Genomic DNA, 22,816 nt, shown 5'->3' on the forward strand with positions numbered 1-22,816 from the left:
TTTGCATAGCACTGTGTCAGATCAGCGATCTTACAGGCAGTGCAAGAGGCTTTCCAGCGCCTGCTCTGAGCAGGCGCCGGCAAGCCACCTTTCTTCAGGACCCGGAAGGAGCCCTGCGGCCATTTTGGATCTGGGGACTCCTTCCAGAACACTGTCACAACGCGATCGCATCGCGTTGTTGCGGTGGGAGAGCGCACGGAGCCCCTGTCCCTGCGCGATGCCCTTCTATGTCGCTGTCATTACTGACAGCGGCATCAGAGGGGTTAAATGCCCACGATCGGCGCTAAAGGTATTTGGTGAAAAAAGTTTATTGTTCGTGACGCCACCTGTGGTATTCAGTCAGTGGGGACCGACGCTGCTTTAAGGGGCCCTCTGGGGTGATGTTATGGCAGCTAGATGGTATAACTTCCCACAGGTGAAGTGTGTCTCCAGAGCTCCCGATGTGTAGGTGGAAGATGGTTAATGGCGCAGTAAAGAATGAGGACACAGGTTTGCAGTCTCTTTACCAGCTTTACTGAAGACTTCAGGCAGCCACAGTCCAGGGTACCAGATCACAGGGCAGAGAGGGTCCAGCCGGCTTGGAGGCAAGTTAGGAGTTCCCTTATCCAGGTGGAGATCAAAACCTTCCTCTAGCGCGGTGGTGTTGTAGTCCCTTACTGCCTATGGCTTCAGCTGAGGTCCTCACAGTTCGTCTCTGTCCCCATAAAGGATAGGACAATACCTGCATGACAGGTAACTCGAGCCTGTTTATAGGGACTCTAGCACGCCCCGGGCTCTATGTGCTACTGTGTCTCAGGTGTGTGTGGCGAACAGGTAACTTGCAGTTCAGCTGTCCTGCCAGTCTCTGATGTAAGTCGTGGAGTCCCTTACAGTCCTCGGTGTTCTGGCTACCGGTGTCTGCACCTCAGAAGAAGGCAGCCTGCTCATGGCTGGTCTCCCACTGGTCTTCTCGCCTGTGCTCCTCTCTCCTACACGCTCACTGCAATGTATTCAGCTTTCTTATAATCTCTTCCCAGGAGCTGCAGCACTGCGGCTACACAGCTCCGTACACCTTCTTCTGCCTCAGACTGGTCCAGTCTGCTTCCTGGCACAAACTGTGTAACTTTCCCTACAAACTACCATATATATGGGGAGTCACCTAGCAAATAGGATCAAAAGCTCCCCCTAGTGCCTGGAGTGTGAATATGTTGCATGCTTGTGTTTACCTGGTGACAGTTATCCCTTCTTCCCTCCCAACGTAACATCACCTCCCCCGTGAGGGAAGCAATGCTACTGTGACGACCAGGACCCTGGGGCGCCACAGATCCAGAACACTGATGAAATGTTTTTTTTTTAATATGAGAAAAAACTGATGTGTGATTTAGGCCTTACATTGACGGCTTGAATCTGCCAGAATGGATGCCACTTTTTCATGCTCGTAGAAGGGGATCCGAGCAACCTAATGCCTAAGTAGGGAACACGGATGGATTATTGAGACAATTGTGTGATAAATGGTATATCTGTCAGATAAATTGAATTGAGGTGTCCAATTGTAGAGTTAAGGTTGTCAATTGCGGCAGTGTATTGTTTGTATATGTGTAAATCCTTATGATGTAGAACAAACGATCTTTAGTTTTTTTAGGACTGCTTGCATACCGTGTAATGCAAAAATGAATAGGTTAAATGAGATAGGAAATATATACGGTAAGTATCAAGGCCGTATGTGTGCATATTTGTCCTGGTTTATGCACGGAGACAAGTAGACGTTTTGTGTGTTCGCCGTCCTTTCTATGCTTTATATGTAATAAGAGAAAGGCCAAGAGGAATTAAGAGTAAAATCTTCTGAGGTGTATTGCTGATTTCAGGAGAAATGTGACACTCTGCAAGAGCTTCAGTTCCATTCTGGTTGGAAAGTGAATTTTTAATGCCAAGACTTGTGTTTTCTTGGCTGTCAACAGCAGTCTCATTGCCCAATATAAAGAAGTCTGGCATCTCCATAAACCATGCTGATTTTAAATTGAGAATAACAGTATGCAAATATGCGCCGGGGGTTTTCATGCAGAGTTTTTTTTGGCTGTACACAATATTTTCTACTTTCAATATGCAGCTATAAAATGGTATATAATATAATGCAGGAATGTTATAGTATTTGATGTATGAGATGCATTAACCATTATTTTGCCGAAACATATGACAGTAGAAATTATATATTTGGGCAATAACTTTAAGGCAGAGAAGTAAGAATTGTATTGTGTAAAAGTATAATAAAGTGTACCTAGACTTTTAGGTAAAATTATTATATTTCCGAATACTGCAGTATAATCATTTTTCTAAATCATTCTATTAGCAATTTTTGCTGATAATCTACAGTACCGAACTCCCCAAGTCTGTGCTGCAGGATGCACTAAACCAGGGGTGGGGAACCTCAAGCCCCCCTTGATGACCTTTTATCAGGCCCCCAAGCAGATTCTTAGGGACCTCTTCTTGGGCTTGGAGGTGTATTTTGATTACCACCAGCTCATTAATTTCTTCTTGCTCTCTTAGCGCAAACGCACGCAGTGTTCACTACTGAACACTGAAGGGCATGCAATGAAAGATTATATCCTGAAACCAGTGCCAGAGTCAGGATGCACTTTGTGGACCGAGTTTGTACGGCCCTCGAAGGATGGTATAAATATCCAAATGGCCCTTGGCAGAAAAAAGATTGCCCACCCCTGCACTAAACCATGCAGTGTCCTGCTTGCCGCTTGTATTCAGTGCATGAGAGAGCACTGTAAAATCTTGTGATGCTTTCTCGCGTATTGAAGATGGTAGACTAGCAGCAGAAGGAGGACACTGCCTGATTTATTGAAACCCACTAAAAGGACTTCGGTTGGTCCATAGAAAATATCACTAATCGTGTCATTTAATAAAAATTATTATACTGCAGAGACCTACACTATATTCATTTGCTCACGGAAGTTTAGGCAGTGGCAGGGCCGGAACAAGGTATTTTGGTACCGTAGGCAGATGAAGCCTATAGTGCCCTCCCCCGATGAACCCTCAGCCTCCCAAGCAAAGGAATTGGTCAGAGACTAAGGTAACAGGACCCCTAACGCACCACACCCTTCCCCTCCATTGGATGGGTCAGATAACAAGGTTTAACGACCACAAATAAACATTTACATCCAGGTACGTTATAGGTGACATCTTTTCTGATTGGATTTGTTCTTTATTTTCTTTATTTTCATCTCCATCTTCAGACGTCCAGAAGCCATGATGACTTTTCATATCCTCATATCATCACTGTAGACTTCCCTCTTTTCCGGTCTTCTGCATCACATCCTTACATGGTGCCTTTAAAAATAGGAGTGTTATTAATATGCCCTCTGCACAAAATATATTTTTATGCTATACCTTAAATAAGCCCCTTATTGTACATGGCCTATATACTGTCCACCTTAATGATCTACAGCCACCCCACTATCTGCAATTATCAGATATAACTGCCACACACTCTGCCCTTATGAACTGCAGCCTAAACCATCGCTGATCCTCTCCACTGTTTCCCTTACACTCTCCACACTGCCCCATGATGTTAACCTCTCTCCATACTGTGACCCCATTTCATGCTACCCCCTCTCCATATCCATTTGGTGGCCCACCTCTTCACACTATGCTCTCATACTGCCCACCACATTGTCCTCTACAAACTGAACCTGCACAGCAAGCACCCCCCAGTATAATATCCCCAAAGCCAGCATCCCCCAGTATAATATCCCCACAGCCAGCATCCCCCAGTATAATGTGACGCCCAGGAGACCGGGATACCCAGCACTGGACCAATGGAGTCTGTCTCTTGAGGGGGATGTCACGGGTGGCTTGACCCGGTGCTGTGGCCTCAGGCAATGCACAGTGTAAGGGGTATCATGAGGGGACAGGCACTTACTTGATCAGCAGCAGGTTCTCCCAGCGGTGACGATCCCGATCCTGGATAGATGGCTATTGTCCAAATGAAAGACTGAGGCACTGAAACGTTTAACCAGTTTACTTTAACATAAAAGGATTTACAACCAGTCCTGTCACCGGAGTCTGTATGGGAACTCTGAGTTACTTTGACCCTGCCGGGGTCTTCGCCTCTTATTGTGCGCAATTTCTGTGTGGCCCTGCTGCTGTATGTGAACTGGCTGCCGGCCCAATCTGTCCCCTCCGGGTCCTGGTTCGACGGGCAACCCGAGTCCTTTTATCGGTTTACCCCCTCTGGGAGTACCGCTGAACTCTGTGTCTGTTGCTGCGTCCGGCCCTAGTGAAGCTGATATCACCTCACGTTTTTCCGGTTGCTGTATTATATATAATGAATACAGCCACGGATCCGGTATCCGTCTTTGCGCCTGTTCTGGGTAGTGATTAATGCTACCCGGTTCTCACAATGTCCTTTTTCTCTATCCCTCTTCTCCTCAGGCCGGTGATTTAGGCCTGGTAACAGTCACAGGGCTGTTAGAGATTCAACTGTATGACCTCTCACTTTCAGCTCCTTAGCCCAACTGCCATTTCTTCTCTCAGACCAGAATGGATCAAGGGGAGTCTCTGGAGCTCCCCCTTCTGGCCGGAGGTGGTAGTGCAGTCTTGCTATTTTAGTATTTGTACTTACTGTCAGTAACTATTTTTGTGGCAAATACCCCTAGGGGTGCCACATTCCCCCTTAGTTAAGAACAGTACCCCGGGACTGTGGGACAATAACATTTTGAAATAACAAATAATATGTACAGAGTCTTAAAAATGAAAAGTTACAAAAACCACTCAAGGAAACAAAAATAGAGTTCTGTAAAAAGTCACTTCAAATAGCGTCCATTAATACAGTTCTATCCTTGAAGGTATTAGGAAAGGCACTGTACTTAGTGTCCAGGAATTTAGTTCCATTTTTCCAACGGACTTATCAATATAAAGTCTAAAGAAAGTTCAAAAAGAGCAAAAAGCAAAGTTCAAAAAGCAGTCTTTCCGGAGCTTTGATTTAGTGCCTCCGGGCTGATAAAAAGTTCAAGAATATGCAATAAGTTCATACAGACAAGTCTCTGTAGGCACTGGGCTTAAACGTTGCAGACTGATAACAATGACTATACTACATTTTCTGTTTAACTATATATGGCATAACATATATACAATTCACATTATGAGCTTTATAGTTGGTAATCTGCATACCTGGCCGGTAATTGGCCCTGGGTACTACGCTGTGATCTACGTAATAGCGGTATCTCTTCATGTGGTGTACTACTGTCTACTGCGGATGTAGTATCTGCCCGCTCTGCTAAAGATAATTCCATGACTATGGAGTTGGCAAGTCCACCGTGAATGAGATTACTCTGATCAGGAATCTGTTCTTCCTGGCCTGGAACCTCCTGTAGTACGGGGTCAGCCTCTTCCTGTCTTGGGACTTCTGGTATTGGGTTCGGTGTTGGGTAAAAGGCCACCATGGGAACCACTACTGCACCATGGTATGTTAGTAGGGTTTTGGGAAAGTCTCCTATACAGGTGTGATACATTTCCTCTTCTTTTTCCTTTACTGGTTGAACCTGTATGGGTTGAATAACTTCTGGTTCTGGCTGGACAACTTCTGGCTCTTTCAATGCTTCCGGACACAATTTAAGATTGTCTCTTGACACTAGTACAGATGTTAAGCCTCCGTTTTTGCTAATGAGACACATTTTAGGATTATCCATTCTTGTTGGTAAAACTGTGTAGGGTACGGCTTCCCACTGATTGTCTAGTTTATTGGTTCGACGATTTCTCTTGAGCACTTGGTCACCCGGTCTTAATGGGGTCGCTAGAGCATTCTGGTTGAAAGTTCGCTCTTGTCTTTCTTTAGTTTGCTGAAGGCTTCTTTCCACACTCTCTTGCACTTGGCGATACTGCTTTTGCCGTATGATATCCCAATTGGAGTCTTGAACTTCTGCGTCTGGTTTCAGAATTCCCATTTCTAGATCGATTGGTAATTGGCCGGGTCTTGCACGCATAAGGTAAGCTGGGGTGCAGTTGGTGGAGCTCACCGGGACATGATTATACAGATCCACCAAGTCAGGCAATTTCTCTGGCCATTGATTCCTATCTGTCTCAGGTAAAGTCTTTAGTAGGTCTATTACAATATGGTTCATCTTCTCGCATAAGCCGTTTGTTTGTGGATGATAGGCCGTCGTCCGGATCTTTTTGCAACCATACATATTACAGAATTCTCTGAAGATCTCTGATTCAAAGGCTGTACCTTGGTCGGTGAGAACCTGTTCCGGATATCCATGGGGTCTACAAAAGTACGTTTGGAACGCTTTGGCTGCTGTTTTTGCTGTCAGATCTTTTACGGGTACTACTACCAAGAAACGTGAATAATGGTCCACGATGGTCAAGGCATAGACATAGCCGGACCGGCTTGGTGTCAACTTCACGTGGTCCATGGCTACAAGTTCAAGTGGTTGTTTGGTGATTATGGGCTGCAGTGGTGCTCTTTGGTTCTTTTGATCGTTTCTTCTGAAGTTGCACGGGCCACAATTTCTGCACCACTGTTCGATTGATTTTCTCATCCCGACCCAATAAAATCTTTCTCTTAGAAGTACTTCTAACTTTTTCCAACCGAAGTGACCAGCACCATTATGGTAAGCTTCGAGGACCATCTTCACATCTTGTTTAGGCACAATAATCTGCCAAACCAATTCATGTGTTTTCGGATTGGTGTATCTTCTACAGAGCTTCCCTTGATACAGGAACATTTTGCCTCTCTCTTTCCAGAGTTGATGCGTCTCTTCTGGGGCATCCTCATCGGGATATGCACTTTGCTCAGTCAACAGTTCCTTCACCAACTTCACAGCCGGATTGCTGTCTTGGGTGTCAGCCCATCTATGGTGTGCTAACGGATTAAAATTCACCTCTTGTTGTTTCTGATAGGTACTTGACTGATGATGTTTTGCCTTGGGACGATGGAAGGCTGGTAGTTCAATTTCTTCAAGCTCCCCCGTTTCCTCTTCTACATCTCTCAAGTGTGGCATCCGGGATAGGGCATCGGCATTTCCATTCTTGCGACCTGCTCGATACTTGATTATGAAGTTGTAATTAGATAACCGGGCTATCCATCGCTGTTCTAACGCACCTAATTTGGCTGTGTCCAGGTGGGTCAACGGATTGTTGTCAGTATAGACAATAAATTCTGCAGCGGCCAGATAGTGTTTGAAACGCTCCGTCACAGCCCAAACTACTGCCAGTAGTTCCAATTTGAAGGAGCTGTAATTTTCTGAATTTCTTTCAGTAGGCCGGAGCTTTCTACTTGCAAAGGCGATGACTTTCTCCCGACCTTCTTGCTTTTGTGACAGCACCGCTCCTAGTCCCACATTACTGGCATCGGTGTAGAGGATGAAAGGTTGATGGTAATCTGGGTATGCCAGAACCTCTTCTCCGGTTAGTGCCTTCTTTAGTTGTTCAAAGGAGTCTTCCCTTTCGTCGTTCCACTGAAAAGGAGGGTTTCGGTTTGAAGGTTTCTTCGTCTGCCCTACCAAGGTGTCTTGCAAGGGTGCTGCCAACTTGGTAAATCCTTTTATAAATCTGCGATAGTAACCCACCAATCCCAGGAATTGTCTCACTTCTTTTGCGCTGGTAGGTCTTGGCCAATCCCTTATGGCGCTTATTTTCTCGGGATCTGGTGCTACTCCCTCCGAACTCACGATGTGTCCCAGGTACTGTACCTTTGGCTAGAGAAGGTGACATTTGGATGGCTTGACTTTCATGCCATACCTGGATAAGGCTTCGAACACTTCTGCCAGGTCCATTAAGTGTTGTTCGTAAGTCTTCGAGTAGACGATCACATCATCTAGGTACAGGAGGACGGTCTCGAAGTTCTTGTGTCCGAGGCAGCATTCCATCAGCCGCTGGAAGGTACCGGATGCGTTGCAGAGTCCGAACGGCATGCGATTAAATTCACATAGACCCATTGGTGTGGTGAATGCCGTCTTTTCCTTATCTCTCTCAGCCACAGGGATTTGCCAATACCCGCTTGTTAAGTCTAAGGTGGAAAAATAATTAGCAGATTTCAAAGCAGTTAAGGACTCTTCTATCCTAGGCAAGGGGTAGGCGTCTTTATGGGTGATGTTATTAATCTTCCGGTAGTCTACGCACATTCTCATGGTTCCGTCCTTTTTTTTGACAATCACTAGAGGGGCCGCCCAGGGGCTACAGCTGTCTCTTATTACCCCGGCCTGTTTCATTTCCCTCAGCATATCTTTTGCACATTGATAGTGAGCGGGCGGTATGGGTCTATATCTTTCTTTTATTGGGGGATGGTCACCTGTGGGGATTGTGTGTTCTACCCCTTCTATCCGTCCGAAGTCCAATGGGTGTTTACTGAAGACTTGTTCATATTCCGTCACTAGAATATACACCCCTTGTTTTTGATGGGTAGGTGTTGAATTTATGCCCACGTGTAGCTGTTGGCACCAATCCTCCATTTCTCCATCTGAGCCATTGCCTTCCACCTGACAGGTTGGTTCTAAGGGCTCAATGGTTGTGATGGCATTGTTGTCAACAGTATATAGCTTTGCCATTGTAGCATACCTTGGCAAAGTGACCTCTTCCTCTCCACAGTTCAAAAGTCGTACCGGCACTCGTCCCCGGTGTACCTCGACTATCCCTCGTGCTGTGAGTATAGTGGGCCTGCTGTCGGTGTACACTGGTTCTATTAAGGCTTGATAATCTCGTCCCTTAGTACCAATGGCTGCTCTACACCATACCAGCATTTCTGTTTTTGGTGGGATTACAATAGACGTTGGATCACTTACCCTCACACTGCCAATTTCTCCACCTGCAACTTCTACCTGTTGCCTTAACATCAATACTTTTATTTCCCTCCGGAGAACTCTCTGCTGGCAGGATTGGGCAGTTTCAGCAATTTGCTGTAAGACAGAAATGACTTCGGAAAAGCAGTTCTCTAACACATTCATTCCTATCAATACAGTTGGTTCACAGTTCCGCCGGTCAACATCAACAACAATTATACCCTGTTTCTTCAGTTCTACTTTACCAATCTTTATGGTCATCTCCCTGAATCCTAGTTTCGGTACCAACTTACCATTACTGGCCCATATATCTAGTTCAACATCAGAGGGCCCTTTATCAATATCTGCATCAGCCCAGTACCTCTTATAAAGGATATACGGTATAGATGAAATCTGGGAACCTGTGTCCAGCAAAGCGTTGAGGGGAATTCCGTCCAGCACGATCGGGATAATGGGTCGTCCTCCGATGTACCTGTCGTGCCAGGGTGTTGGGCCTTGAAAGTTCATTCCTGCGAAGCGGCCCGCATTCCCAGGGGATTCACGTTTAAATCACAATCTCGTGCAAAGTGGCCCGGCTGCTGGCAACGGCGGCAAATGGGCTGTCCATCCGGTTGGTAGCGGTCGCGGGGTCGTCCTCTCCATGTCGGGTATCTCCGGGGTCTCATCCATGGAACATCCTCTCTACAGTTTGCCAACTCCATCTTGTGTCCTCTCATCTCCTGCATGGTTTTAGCCATTGAAGCAACAACATCAGCTAAAGAGTCAAGCTTTTGTTGAAGAGCCTCATTAGTACTGGGCCCCAGGGGCTTAGCAATGGCCCCAGACATAGCTGATGTCACTGGCACTCCCTGTTGTTGAGGTGCCTCTGCCATGGGTTGCGCAGGATCCTGATCCCGAGGTGCCTCTGCCAGCTGGAGACGTATAGCGCTCTCCTTTAATTGGGCAAATGTCAATTCAGGGTTCTTAAAAACAAGCATGCTCACATGCCCCCGGTGAGAAGGGGTGTAGAGTCCCTCAATAAATTGATCTCTTAGTAGTTTATCCGCTCCGGTGTTAAAAATGGGTTCAGCCAGTGTAAGTGATTTAAGGGCTTCCTGCAGGTTTAAGGCAAAGTCTCTCACGCCCTCATTAGCTTTTTGTTTGCAATTAAAGAATCGTATTTTAGCTTTGCTGCTGGCCGTGGTTTCAAATGTAGCTTTTAATCCAGCAAATATGCGTTCAACAGTGCCTTTTAGATCAGCTGCCCATGCTGTGACTTCTCGCTTAGCATGGCCACTTAACTGCATCATCAGGAGACTAACACGCTGAACTTCACCCACAGGGAACATGTCAAAATGGGCCAGCATCTTTTCTCTGAAATCGTCAAGGGTATTAGGCTCACCTTCATACATTGGAAGCCATGGGCCACCCGGGGTATATGGCATCAGCACCGGCATGATGGGCGCCACTCCTTGCACCGCTGTGCTACCGGACTCTCTATTGACACTCTGTCTTTCAGCTGCATTAGCGTTGCCGGGTGCTGCGGCGTCTCCGTGCTGCGACATACTGTGCCCCCTTAGTTAATCCGGACCCTTCCGGTCCTCCGTTTCCGTCGGGATAGTGTAGATTCGTTCCGCTGTGCAGCAGGATCGATTTTCCCCTTGCTCTGATGTCAGAGCGCTCAGCTTGGTGCTGCCCACAATGACACGCCCCCTGCTGCTCCCGCCCGCCGCGCGCTCAGTAATGGCGGATTCTGAAGTTTTTCAGTTAGACTGGGGCTCAGGTAATGGTGTAGCTCAATTAACAGTCTCGTGCCTAACGGTTATGAAGTGATTACCTCAGGGGATGGCGGCCATCTTTACTCCATTATAACCAATGGGGAAAAGTCACTTTCAATAGTTTTCAATGGGGAATGGATTTTTCTTTAATAAAGTCAATTTTCAAGATTTTTCATCCCAGTTTTCACAGTTTTGGGCTCCAATCACGGCACACAATACCCGGTATACGGGCTGGCTAGATCCTGTTCGTGACGCCAATTGTAACGCCCAGGAGACCGGGATACCCAGCACCGGACCAATGGAGTCTGTCTCTTGAGGGGGATGTCACGGGTGGCTTGACCCGGTGCTGTGGCCTAAGGCAATGCACAGTGTAAGGGGTATCATGAGGGGACAGGCACTTACTTGATCAGCAGCAGGTTCTCCCAGCGGTGACGATCCCGATCCTGGATAGATGGCTATTGTCCAAATGAAAGACTGAGGCACTGAAACGTTTAACCAGTTTACTTTAACATAAAAGGATTTACAACCAGTCCTGTCACCGGAGTCTGTATGGGAACTCTGAGTTACTTTGACCCTGCCGGGGTCTTCGCCTCTTATTGTGCGCAATTTCTGTGTGGCCCTGCTGCTGTATGTGAACTGGCTGCCGGCCCAATCTGTCCCCTCCGGGTCCTGGTTCGACGGGCAACCCGAGTCCTTTTATCGGTTTACCCCCTCTGGGAGTACCGCTGAACTCTGTGTCTGTTGCTGCGTCCGGCCCTAGTGAAGCTGATATCACCTCACGTTTTTCCGGTTGCTGTATTATATATAATGAATACAGCCACGGATCCGGTATCCGTCTTTGCGCCTGTTCTGGGTAGTGATTAATGCTACCCGGTTCTCACAATGTCCTTTTTCTCTATCCCTCTTCTCCTCAGGCCGGTGATTTAGGCCTGGTAACAGTCACAGGGCTGTTAGAGATTCAACTGTATGACCTCTCACTTTCAGCTCCTTAGCCCAACTGCCATTTCTTCTCTCAGACCAGAATGGATCAAGGGGAGTCTCTGGAGCTCCCCCTTCTGGCCGGAGGTGGTAGTGCAGTCTTGCTATTTTAGTATTTGTACTTACTGTCAGTAACTATTTTTGTGGCAAATACCCCTAGGGGTGCCACAATAATATCCCCACAGCCAGCATCCCCCAGTATAATATCCCCACAGCCAGCATCCCCCAGTATAATATCCCCACAGCCAGCATCCCCCAGTATAATATCCACACAGCCAGCATCCCCCAGTATAATATCCCCACAGCCAGCATCCCCCAGTATAATATCCCCACAGCCAGCATCCCCCAGTATAATATCCACACAGCCAGCATCCCCCAGTATAATATCCCCACAGCCAGCATCCCCCAGTATAATATCCACACAGCCAGCATCCCCCAGTATAATATCCACACAGCCAGCATCCCCCAGTATAATATCCCCACAGCCAGCATCCCCCAGTATAATATCCCCACAGCCAGCATCCCCCAGTATAATATCCACACAGCCAGCATCCCCCAGTATAATATCCCCACAGCCAGCATCCCCCAGTATAATATCCCCACAGCCAGCATCCCCCAGTATAATATCCCCACAGCCAGCATCCCCCAGTATAATATCCCCACAGCCAGCATCCCCCAGTATAATATCCCCACAGCCAGCATCCCCCAGTATAATATCCACAAAGCCAGCATCCCCAGTATAATGTCCCCAAAGCCAGCATCCCCCAGTATAATATTCCCACAGCCAGCATCCCCAACATAATATCACCACAGCCAGCATCTCCCAGTATAATATCCCCACAGCCTGCATCCACCAGTATAATATCCCCACAGCCAGCATCCCCCAGTATAATATCCCCACAGCCCACATCCCCCAGTATAATATCCTCACAGTCAGCATCCCCCAGTATAATATCCCCACAGTCAGCATCCCCCAATATAATATCCCCACAGTCAGCTTCGCCCAGTATAATATCCCTACAGCCTGAACACACCAGTATAATATCCCCACAGCCAGCATCCCCCAGTATAATATCCCCACAGCCCACATCCCCCAGTATAATATCCCCACAGTCAGCATCCCCCAGTATAACATCACCACAGTCAGCATCCCCCAGTATAATATCCTCACAGTCAGCATCCCCCAGTATAATATCCCCACAGCCCACATCCCCCAGTATAATATCCCCACAGTCAGCATCCCTAGTATCATAATCCCCACAGCCCCGCATCCCCCAGTATAATATCCCCACAGCCCACATCCCCCAGTATAATATCTCCACAGTCAGCATCCCCCAGTATAATATCCTCACAGTCAGCATCCCCCAGTATAATATCCTCACAGTCAGAATCCCCCAGTATAATATCCCCACAGCCCACATCCCCCAGTATAATATCCCCACAGCCAGCATCCCCCAGTATAATATCCCCACAGCCCACATCCCCCAGTATAATATCCCCACAGTCAGCATCCCCCAGTATAACATCCCCACAGTCAGCATCCCCCAGTATAATATCCTCACAGTCAGCATCCCCCAGTATAATATCCCCACAGCCCACATCCCCCAGTATAATATCCCCACAGTCAGCATCCCTAGTATCATAATCCCCACAGCCCCGCATCCCCCAGTATAATATCTCCACAGTCAGCATCCCCCAGTATAATATCCTCACAGTCAGAATCCCCCAGTATAATATCCCCACAGCCCACATCCCCCAGTATAATATCCCCACAGCCCACATCCCCCAGTATAACATCCCCACAGTCAGCATCCCCCAGTATAATATCCCCACAGTCAGAATCCCCCAGTATAATATCCCCACAGCCCACATCCCCCAGTATAACATCCCCACAGTCAGCATCCCCCAGTATAATATCCCTACAGCCCGCATCCATCAGTATAATATCCCCATAACCCTTCAAGAAGGGGTTGTCCTAGTAGTAATTTTCAGTTGAGATATCAGGTCTCCAACCATTAGCGCCCTTAACTGTGTGTGGATGTTACTGCAGAAAGCCACTGGTGTGTATGAATAATAGTGCCGGTGGTATTTCCTTCTTCAGAAGACAAGTCAACATGAAACAGTGCATTCATTTGTAAGGATATTTTGCAAGATAGGCTGGAGGCCATTTACCGTATATGACTCGAGTCTACACTGGGAAATGCTAAAACATGTTAGCCTGGTTCTGATTTCTGAACTGCAGATGTGGGAAGTGCCCGAGCTGGAGGCTTTTTTCCATCTGTAAATAACAAGAAGCTCAGGGCTGATTTCATTATAACAGATCTTCTCGAATCTGAACCAAACATTAATGCTGTGGAAGTTAATACAAATGTACGGTACTTTCAGAAGCGTTTTTGTATGTTTTTGTTTTTGTTTGTGTTTTTTTTTTTTACAATTTTGATTTTGGAGCTTCTTGCTTATCCTTATACAGGATTATTGAGGCGTTTACGACCATACGGTCTGTATAGTTTTCTACATAATTCACTTGATATGGTTCTAAAAAGTGTAAATAGTATATAACTCGCACGTGCACAATATGTAGTTAAGGGGCCACATGTGCCTTAGATAGAATTCTGAATTAATAGATGGAGACCCAAATTCAGAATTCCCCCATACTAGAGAGGATAATAGCCACTTACCATTAAGACAGCAAACTGAATTAAATGGAATCTATCAGCAGTGATTTACTATGTAATCTGACAGCAGCATCATGTAAGGACAGAGACCCTGAGTCCAGCAATGTATCATTTTTTAGTTTATTGGGTGCATCCGTTATGAAACAATCACAGTTTTCTCAGCTTTGAAATCTGAGTTGTGATAACCCCATCCGCACCAGTGATTAGCAGCTTTCTGTGTACCCTGTATATTGACAGAAAGCTGCTAATCAGTTATGGGGTCATGTTTGGACCATAAAGCACAAGACACCTAGTCCAGTAGTGATAATCTCTTGCTGATTAAACACTAATTCTATTGAAACAAAAGCACACAGCCTGGAAAGTGACACATCGCTGGAATCAGAGTCTCAGCCCATACATCATGGTGCACTCAGATTACATAGAAAAAACCTGCTGATAGATTCTATTTAATGTGGAACTGTGTAATCCTTCTATTCTCCTATGGAGGCACTCTAGCAGACGTTACTGATTAGTGCTGATCACTAGGGTCCCGGGAACAGGACATCCTTTGTCAGGTCATCATTGGGGACACCTTCTAAAATAAAAGGTACTCACGGCAAACAACTCTTTTTTCGTCAGACTGACAAGTAGTTAAAAATACAGGTAAATAAGTCATCTTCCTAGCAGTCAGCAAGCAGGGTTTGGCTGCCTGAGTGCACGTTTATTATTTTGGCTGCAGGAAAGTAAGCTATTACTCAAGCTGTCACCCTAAAATAAGAAGTGAGTCTGGAATTTATGCTTAAAGTTATTTGGAATAGCGTCTGTCATTAAACAAAGCTGCTACTGCTTGCCTTGTAACTGGAAAGTTTCAGCTTAATTAAAATGTTCTGGTTTATCTCTAGAAGAACCAGTTAGGCATAAAATATTGTGAAGTGGATCAACTGCAAGCCTCCAAATAGTGCTGAGGTATTAAAGGGATTTTCCAGGCCTTGAATATTTATGGTTTATATTTAGGATTGGGCATGAGTAATGGATTGGTGGAAATCCTACTCTCAGCATCCCCCCTGATCAGCTCATTGAGGGTTCTTTAGTTTTTTTACCCTTCATTGTTGACCAAGAACGGCTCCATATTTGTCTTAATGGCTGTTTCTGGTACTGCAGCTCTCTGTCGCTCAGTCCTAAGTAAGACTCGGCTTAAATACCAGGCACAGCCACAAAAAGTATGGGGCTTCCTCAGTCAGGGGACCAGCGGGAGTCCTAAGAGAGAGACTCCACTGATCTGATATGGATGGCCTATCCGAAGACTGTGAGCTATGATCCAAGATGCTGAACATCAAAAGACCTGTATTATGAGGACTAAAAAATGTGACTTTTCAAAGCTTTTTACTCAAAAATTGTGGTGCCAAACTTTGATGAACTGGAGTCCACCTACATAACCCTCTTATAAGAACCTGTGAGAGCTGAATTAAAAGCACGGTTGTGGAAAGCAAAATAAGAATATATAATAATAAATTGCGTAAGAAAAATTCAGTTCTGTCAGATAAAGCATATAGTCCAATCTAATAGTTGGGGTTATTGGTGAGACTATACACATTACACCCTCCAGTTGCTGAATCTAAATTCTAGAAGGTTTTGGTTTTTGGATATGACAGGGACCTGGTGGCCAATTAAATCAGCATACAATTGCCAGTGGTGCCAGGTTATTAGCAGAAAATTAGCATTAAAATAAAAACTGATCATTACAGCAGTCAAGATCTATTTTTTTATTGATAATGTAGACACAGAGACCATGATTCCAGTGATGTGCAACGTAATAAGCTGCTTAGTTTTGATAAAAATCATTGTTTTATCAGCAAGAGATTATCATTAGAGGACTATAAACCTGCTGCTATGTAGTCCTACATATTCATGAGCTCTAGATAACCCCTCCCCTACTACTGATTGGCAGCTTTGTGTGTACACTGGGCAGAAAGCTGCCAATCAATGGTGGGGGCGGGGCTATAAAGAGTACAGCATTCAGAGAACTGGTGGATCTGCAACAGGGAAAACAGGGATTTTGTCAAAACGACAGCAAGCAGCTCAGTAAGTGGCACATATCTGGAATCGGGGTCTTTCCCCTTATATGCTGCTCTTTAAAGGGGTTGCAAAAACCTGGTGACAGATTCCCTTTAAGAGCATCAAATGTTAAGCTACATAGCATTGTGAAACAGATGAATTAAATGTTGCCTTTGTTGCTTTTATTAATACACTTGCAATACTTTATGTACCTTGATAAAAATCTCAGCAGAATAAATCCTTCCTCTCCTCTTCAGATACCATATCTTCTACTTAGCAACTCTCCTCCAGAGGCAAGGCCAAGGATGCACCCAGTTGTGTTTGGGGAAAGCATAGAAGTAAATCCAGAGCCAGTCCAAGAAATCAGGTAAATTACAATTTTAGGCCTTTGTATGCCTTTGGGAGAAAATGAAAAAGCAACACAATGCACCTAATATTTTTTACTATCATATGATAAATTGGATGGGGATGTTTAGCTAAAAAAATAAGATCATGATATTTTAGATTTTTGTGTTATTACTGCTGACAAATATTTTCCTAGAGACAGATGAATTCCATAATTTCCTTTAATTGACCCATGCTGCACATCCTGACATTAAACAAGAACAGTCAGATGGATGATGCTCTCTTTGTACTTTTGATTATTTAATAAGAGCATCACCTCCATACTCACGTGCTCTGCCATGTTATAACTTTACATGATAATTTGTGTCAAATATCTTTCAAGCTTTACTCTATGAATCTGTCCACAGGAATACCTGCTCATATGTTCCTCTTGTTCCCACTTCTATTTCCAGATGCAATTCGGAAATCAAGTATGATTCAGAGAAGCATTTTCGAGATCATGTGTTTTATGCCCCAATACCAACCGTCACTTCTTTCAGTGAAACAATCATCTCCGCCCCAAACTGCACGTGGAAGAATTACAAATCTCAGCTGGTTTTTGAGCCACGTAACAAGGCTCTGAGGTTTGAAAGCACAACTATCATCTACCCGAAACATGCCAAGAACATTTACAGAACAACACTCAACTACAACTGCGGGGGGCCCAAAAAATGGTTCGCCTCCAGTGTACATCTGGAACTGTGTGAGGAAACAAGCCCTTGTATGATATACTCAGATGATCTGTAATCCAGCACCAGGTTTATCACAACCTCTTCAGGGAACCTTATCTTAACAGTGCAAACATGGAAGAGAGAATCTGCAGTCTGGATCTGGATTTGATTGAAGAGTTTAACGCTGGAACTGGGTTCACCAGTATCATTCTTATTGATAATTCTTCTTGTATTTTTTCCTGTGCTGTTGTATGTAAAATCATTAATGGTTTCATTATAATCGGAAGATTGTTGAAAGGATTTACTCTGAGATTTATTGTTGAGTCTTGGATGGATCATGAAGGCTCCTTGGCTTTCCAGATAATGTGGTGTGCGATCATCTACCCACCACTGGTGTGTCCAGGGTGAAACTGAGCAAATATTCTTAAGGTTCTGTTATGTTTTAGGGGTACAAATGTGTACAAGAGAAGCAGGTCGGGTGGTCAGCTCTTATACAGAGGGATCTGTGCAATGGGTGGCTTGGCTTATGTATCAGCTACCAAAACTTTTGAAAAGTTGGAAAGTTTTGAGATGTTTTAGAATTTACATAATGAAGGTTGATTGAGGGAAGGAAAGACATGGCAACTGCAATTCTAATTTCATTTAGTGATTGAAAACGGTTTTGGAGGCAACAACTGACGCTAGGATCAGATAAGCTGTGGTTACACATTTATTTTGGGGATTATATCTGTAACCTGAAGACTGAAGGTAGGATGGTATGCAGTTGACTTATTATGGACTAAGTAGTAACAATGATGTACTTCCGTATTGAAATGTGAGATATAAATTGTAAGCAACAGTAATGTAGTAGGTGAATCTCCACCTTTTATCATCATGTCAGTTTTAGTTCTAACATTCTGTACTGATTAATTTCTCCATACGTTGGAGGGTGAGATTACCATTTTTTTCTGATACATCATGCCATGATCTCTGTTGATCAGTTGTTTTATTTTTTATTTTTTTTAAAGTCTCCAAGTAGTTCAAAAAATAAAATTAATCTTGAAAAGGCTGTGGAGTCGGAGTCATTTAGTTGGTGTCCATTTTGGTGAAGTTGGAGTCGGTATAAAATGGATGGACTATAATATATAATACATTGCGTACAGTAGTACAATGCGGTATGCGCTGTAAGTGTTTTCATAAGAATTTGGGAAAGTTGTGAAATGTCCTATAATTGTCTGCTCTGTTCCTGATCTAAGGATCTCAGCTTTTAGTTGAGATGAATCTGTGCTGCACCTTATGTACATGCTCAGTAGTGAGGCCGTGCTGTGGAGTTGGAGGTTTAGCTGAGATGAATCTGTGCTGCACATTATGTACATGCTCAATAGTGAGGTCGTGCTGTGGAGTCGGAGGTTTAACTGAGATGAATCTGTGCTGTACTTTATGTACATGCTCAGTAGTGAGGCCGTGCTGTGGGGTTGGAGGTTTAGTTGAGATGGATCTGTGCTGCACCTTATGTACATGCTCAGTAGTGAGGCCGTGCTGTGGAGTTGGAGGTTTATCTGAGATGAATCTGTGCTGCACATTATGTACATGCTCAGTAGGGAGGCCGTGCTGTGGAGTCGGAGGTTTAACTGAGATGAATCTGTGCTGTACTTTATGTACATGCTCAGTAGCGAGGCCATGCTGTGGGGTTGGAGGTTTAGATGAGATGAATCTGTGCTGTACTTTATGTGCATGCTCAGTAGTGAGGCCGTGCTGTGGGGTTGGAGGTTTAGATGAGATGAATCTGTGCTGCACTTTATGTACATGCTCGGTAGTGAGGCTGTGCTGTGGGGTTGGAGGTTTAGCTGAGATAAATCTGTGCTGCACTTTATGTACATGCTCAGTAGTGAGGCCATACTGTGGAGTCGGAGGTTTAACTCAGATGAATCTGTGCTGCACTTTATGTACATGCTCAGTAGGGAGGCCGTGCTGTGGAGTTGGAGGTTTAGCTGAGATGAATCTGTGCTGCACTTTATGTACATGCTCAGTAGCAAGGCTGTGCTGTGGGGTTGGAGGTTTAGCTGAGATAAATCTGTGCTGCACTTTATGTACATTCTCAGTAGCGAGGCCGTGCTGTGGGGTTGGAGGTTTAGATGAGATGAATCTGTGCTGCACTTTATGTACATGCTCAGTAGTGAGGCCGTGCTGTGGGGTTGGAGGTTTAGCTGAGATAAATCTGTGCTGCACTTTATGTACATGCTCAGTAGTGAGGCCGTGCAAGGAGTTGGAGGTTTAGCTGAGATGAATCTGTGCTGCACTTTATGTACATGCTCAGTAGTGAGGCCGTGCTGTGGAGTTGGAGTTTTAGCTGAGATGAATCTGTGCTGCACTTTATGCACATGCTCAGTAGTGTGGCCGTGATGTGGGGTCGGAGTTTTAGCTGAGATGAATCTGTGCTGCACTTTATGTACATTCTCAGTAGTGAGGCCGTGCTGTGGGGTCGAAGTCGGAAGTCAGGGAAATTGAGGAGTCGAAGTCAGTGGTTTGGCTTACCGATTCCACAGCCCTGATGAAAGGAGCCAGAAAGCAGGGACCCAGGGAGTAAGGGAATAAGCGGAGGAGGTTATTGTCTCTAATGTTTTTTTATGCCTCTCTATTAAGAGGCCTATGAACATTCTGTCTTATTAATCAGGTCAATGTATTACCAGTGTGCAGAAAAATGCCGCTAAGCGTGGATATATAGGACAGAGTTAAAAGGGTTATATGAGACTGGACAATTGGTATCTCATCCAATGGATAGATTATTAATGTGAGATCAGCAGGACATCAAAAATTTGCACCCCCATTGATCAGCTTATATGTATTCTGGTAGTCACCGGATATCAGCCATATACAGCCCAGAACAACACAGCTCCATACATTGTTTTGCTGTTGACAACTGCAGTTTATCACCATTTCAAATAAATGGGAGATAAACTGCAGCATTTGGTAGAAATATCTAAATAATGTATGAGCTGGTGTGTTCCTCACCCTACATTGCTTTCATCCATCGGCTGATATCAACTTATCGTTGGGAATATCAGGTGTTGTACCCCCATCAATCTCATAATAATAACTATATCTGGGGGTAAGTCACCAATATGTGAGGCCTGAAAAAAACCTTAAAATAACTAAAAAGCAGTCAGAAATCTTTTTTTTCATACAAAACTGTAAATCCACTGCATATTATTTAGAGAAATAAATCATCACAGAATGTTAGACTTCTCTAGATGAACAAAACCAAAATGGTGTTAAGGGCAGGTAATCACTTTAGGGAAGGGTCTTTTCTCTCACTTTGTTTGGCTTGACTTGTTCTATATTACATTCCACTGTGGAAAGGTCTATAATTTTGTACACAGGGAGATTTGTATGTACATTTGGTATTTATTTAGTTCCTCAGATTGGATATAATAAAACTTTAAATATTCTTGATATGTATTTTACTATTGTCTATATGTTTGGATACTTCAAAGGTTTGCATTGTTTAATGGTTTACTATGAAATACACAGAATGTTAACAGGTACTGCCCAGGAATGCCAAGGAAAAGGACACTGCGTCATGACTGGCGTTTAAATGCCCCCGAAGATGGTACTTTTCGGAATGACTGATGAATAGTTAATGGGTGAAATAACTTTCAAAAGTATAATTTGTTATCAACATCAATTAGTCATAAAATAACAATCAAGAATGTTTTTCTTTATGAAAAAAAAATAAGATTTTTTTTTTTAAATTATGGCCATTTGTCATTGTGTTAGATATTGTTTTTTGTTTTATGTCTATTTTATTATGGGGCAGGCTATGGGGGGAGAATTATGAATTATGGTGGCCTGTGATTTGTGCTAAAAATACATTAATACATTTGGTCTTATGTTTTGAAAATTTGAACCAACTGTTATTATGACAATGTACAAATGATTATTTCCTTTTTGCTACATTTTGGTGATAAAAAGACTTATATAAATGTGATCCTAATTTATGTTTGTAGACTGGAGATTTTCATTGGCATGTATAATCACTGCTTAAATATACTACAGTCTGTGCTCTTACGTCGCTTTTCATTATTCTTCCGTAACTTATTATATTTATTGTATATTTGTTTTGTGTTTCATTCTTTTTGCATATTTCATTTGTAGTACTCTAAGAAAGTCACAACTTGTCAGAATGTCTGTTTTAGTGAATTTCATTATTATAGCTACTGTAGGTTTCTCCTGTTTTACAATTTGTAAGACATAATAATGCCAGAGTTGATATCCTCACTCACCGTTTGTCTATACAACAAAAGTCAGGGTACAAAGTACCCAGAAAAACACCACTCAAAAGAGTATAAAATGTAAAAAAAAATGTAAGGATTAAATGTAAAAAGACATGAACCAGAGAGTACGGTAAGTGGGACATGTAAGAGGATTCAAAAGGGGATAAAATCAAGTAGATAAAGGTGGGAGAGGGTTTACCCAAAAAGTAAAGGGTAGCAAGGTAGTCTATATCAGACAAAGGGAATACTAATGATCTTCCATGATTCACGTAAGAATTTGCATGTAAGGCATACCGAAAATCACAGTATAGACTATCAAGACAGTATAGTGACAAAGAAAATCAATCAGTCTATATGTATATCATGCATTATAGTACTGGAAGACAAGAAAAAAACCTTAATCAGTCCATATCTAATATAAAGGTAGTAAGGCGCTTACCCATATTGAGGTGAAGGGACCCCACATACAGCCACCAGTGCCCCAACGTGCCTTTCGCTGTGATGCTTTCTCAAAGGGAGTGTCACAATACTCTTTATTTACCATATATACTCGTGTATAAGCTGAGATTTTCAGCACATTTTTTGTGCTGAAAACGCCCCTCTCAGCTTATACACGAGTCATTGTCCAGAACATGGAGGGGGGAGGGGGAGCGGCGGAGCAGTGGCAGGAGTCGGCTACCAGAAGACATCATACTCACCCTCCTCACGCCGTTGCTGCATTTCAGTCCCGGCGCCAGCAGCTCTTCCTGTGCTGAGCGGTCGTAATCAATATGCATGCATCTCCACTCCCATAGGCATGGAACGCATATTCATTACCTTAATGAGCGGTACCACGTGACTGGTCAGCACAGAAAGAGATGCCGGGACAACGGAGATGCAGCAACAGCGCGTGGAGGGTGAGTAGGACAGGGTTGAGTGAGCCATGCATACAGTGATGGGACGGGGGGTGAGCCATGCATACAACAGGGGGAGCCACACATACCAGGATGGGGGGAGCCACACATAGCAGTGCAGGATGGGAGAGCCACACATACCAGGACTGGATGGGGGAGCTACACATACCAGGACAGGATGGGGCAGCCATGCATAGCAGGACATGACGCGGAAAGCCATACATAGCAGGACGGGATGGGGGAGTCACACATACCAGGACAGGATGGGGGAGCTACAAATATAAGGATGAGGGGAGCCACACATAGCAGGACATGACGCGGAAAGCCATACATAGCAGGACGGGTCGGGGGAGTCAAACATACCAGGACAGGATGGGGAGCTAGACATACAAGGATGAGGGGAGCC

At 44.5% G+C, this 22,816-nt stretch overlaps 1 protein-coding gene across 1 annotated transcript in view; it reads left to right on the forward strand.

The window, feature by feature from the left end:
• The window catches only part of RFLNA (refilin A), an 88,112-nt gene extending 66,801 nt beyond the window's left edge, over window positions 1–21,311 (forward strand). The window contains exons 3-4 of the mRNA XM_069755995.1: window positions 16,467–16,576; window positions 17,007–21,311. Of these exons, the coding sequence (XP_069612096.1) occupies window positions 16,467–16,576; window positions 17,007–17,340 (444 nt within the window). The 3' untranslated portion in view covers window positions 17,341–21,311. The remainder of the gene's footprint in view (window positions 1–16,466; window positions 16,577–17,006) is intronic.
• The last annotated feature ends 1,505 nt before the right edge of the window (window positions 21,312–22,816 follow it).

The sequence above is a fragment of the Ranitomeya imitator genome, chromosome 1 (assembly GCF_032444005.1).
Source record: "Ranitomeya imitator isolate aRanImi1 chromosome 1, aRanImi1.pri, whole genome shotgun sequence".
NCBI classification, from domain to species: Eukaryota; Metazoa; Chordata; class Amphibia; order Anura; family Dendrobatidae; genus Ranitomeya; species Ranitomeya imitator.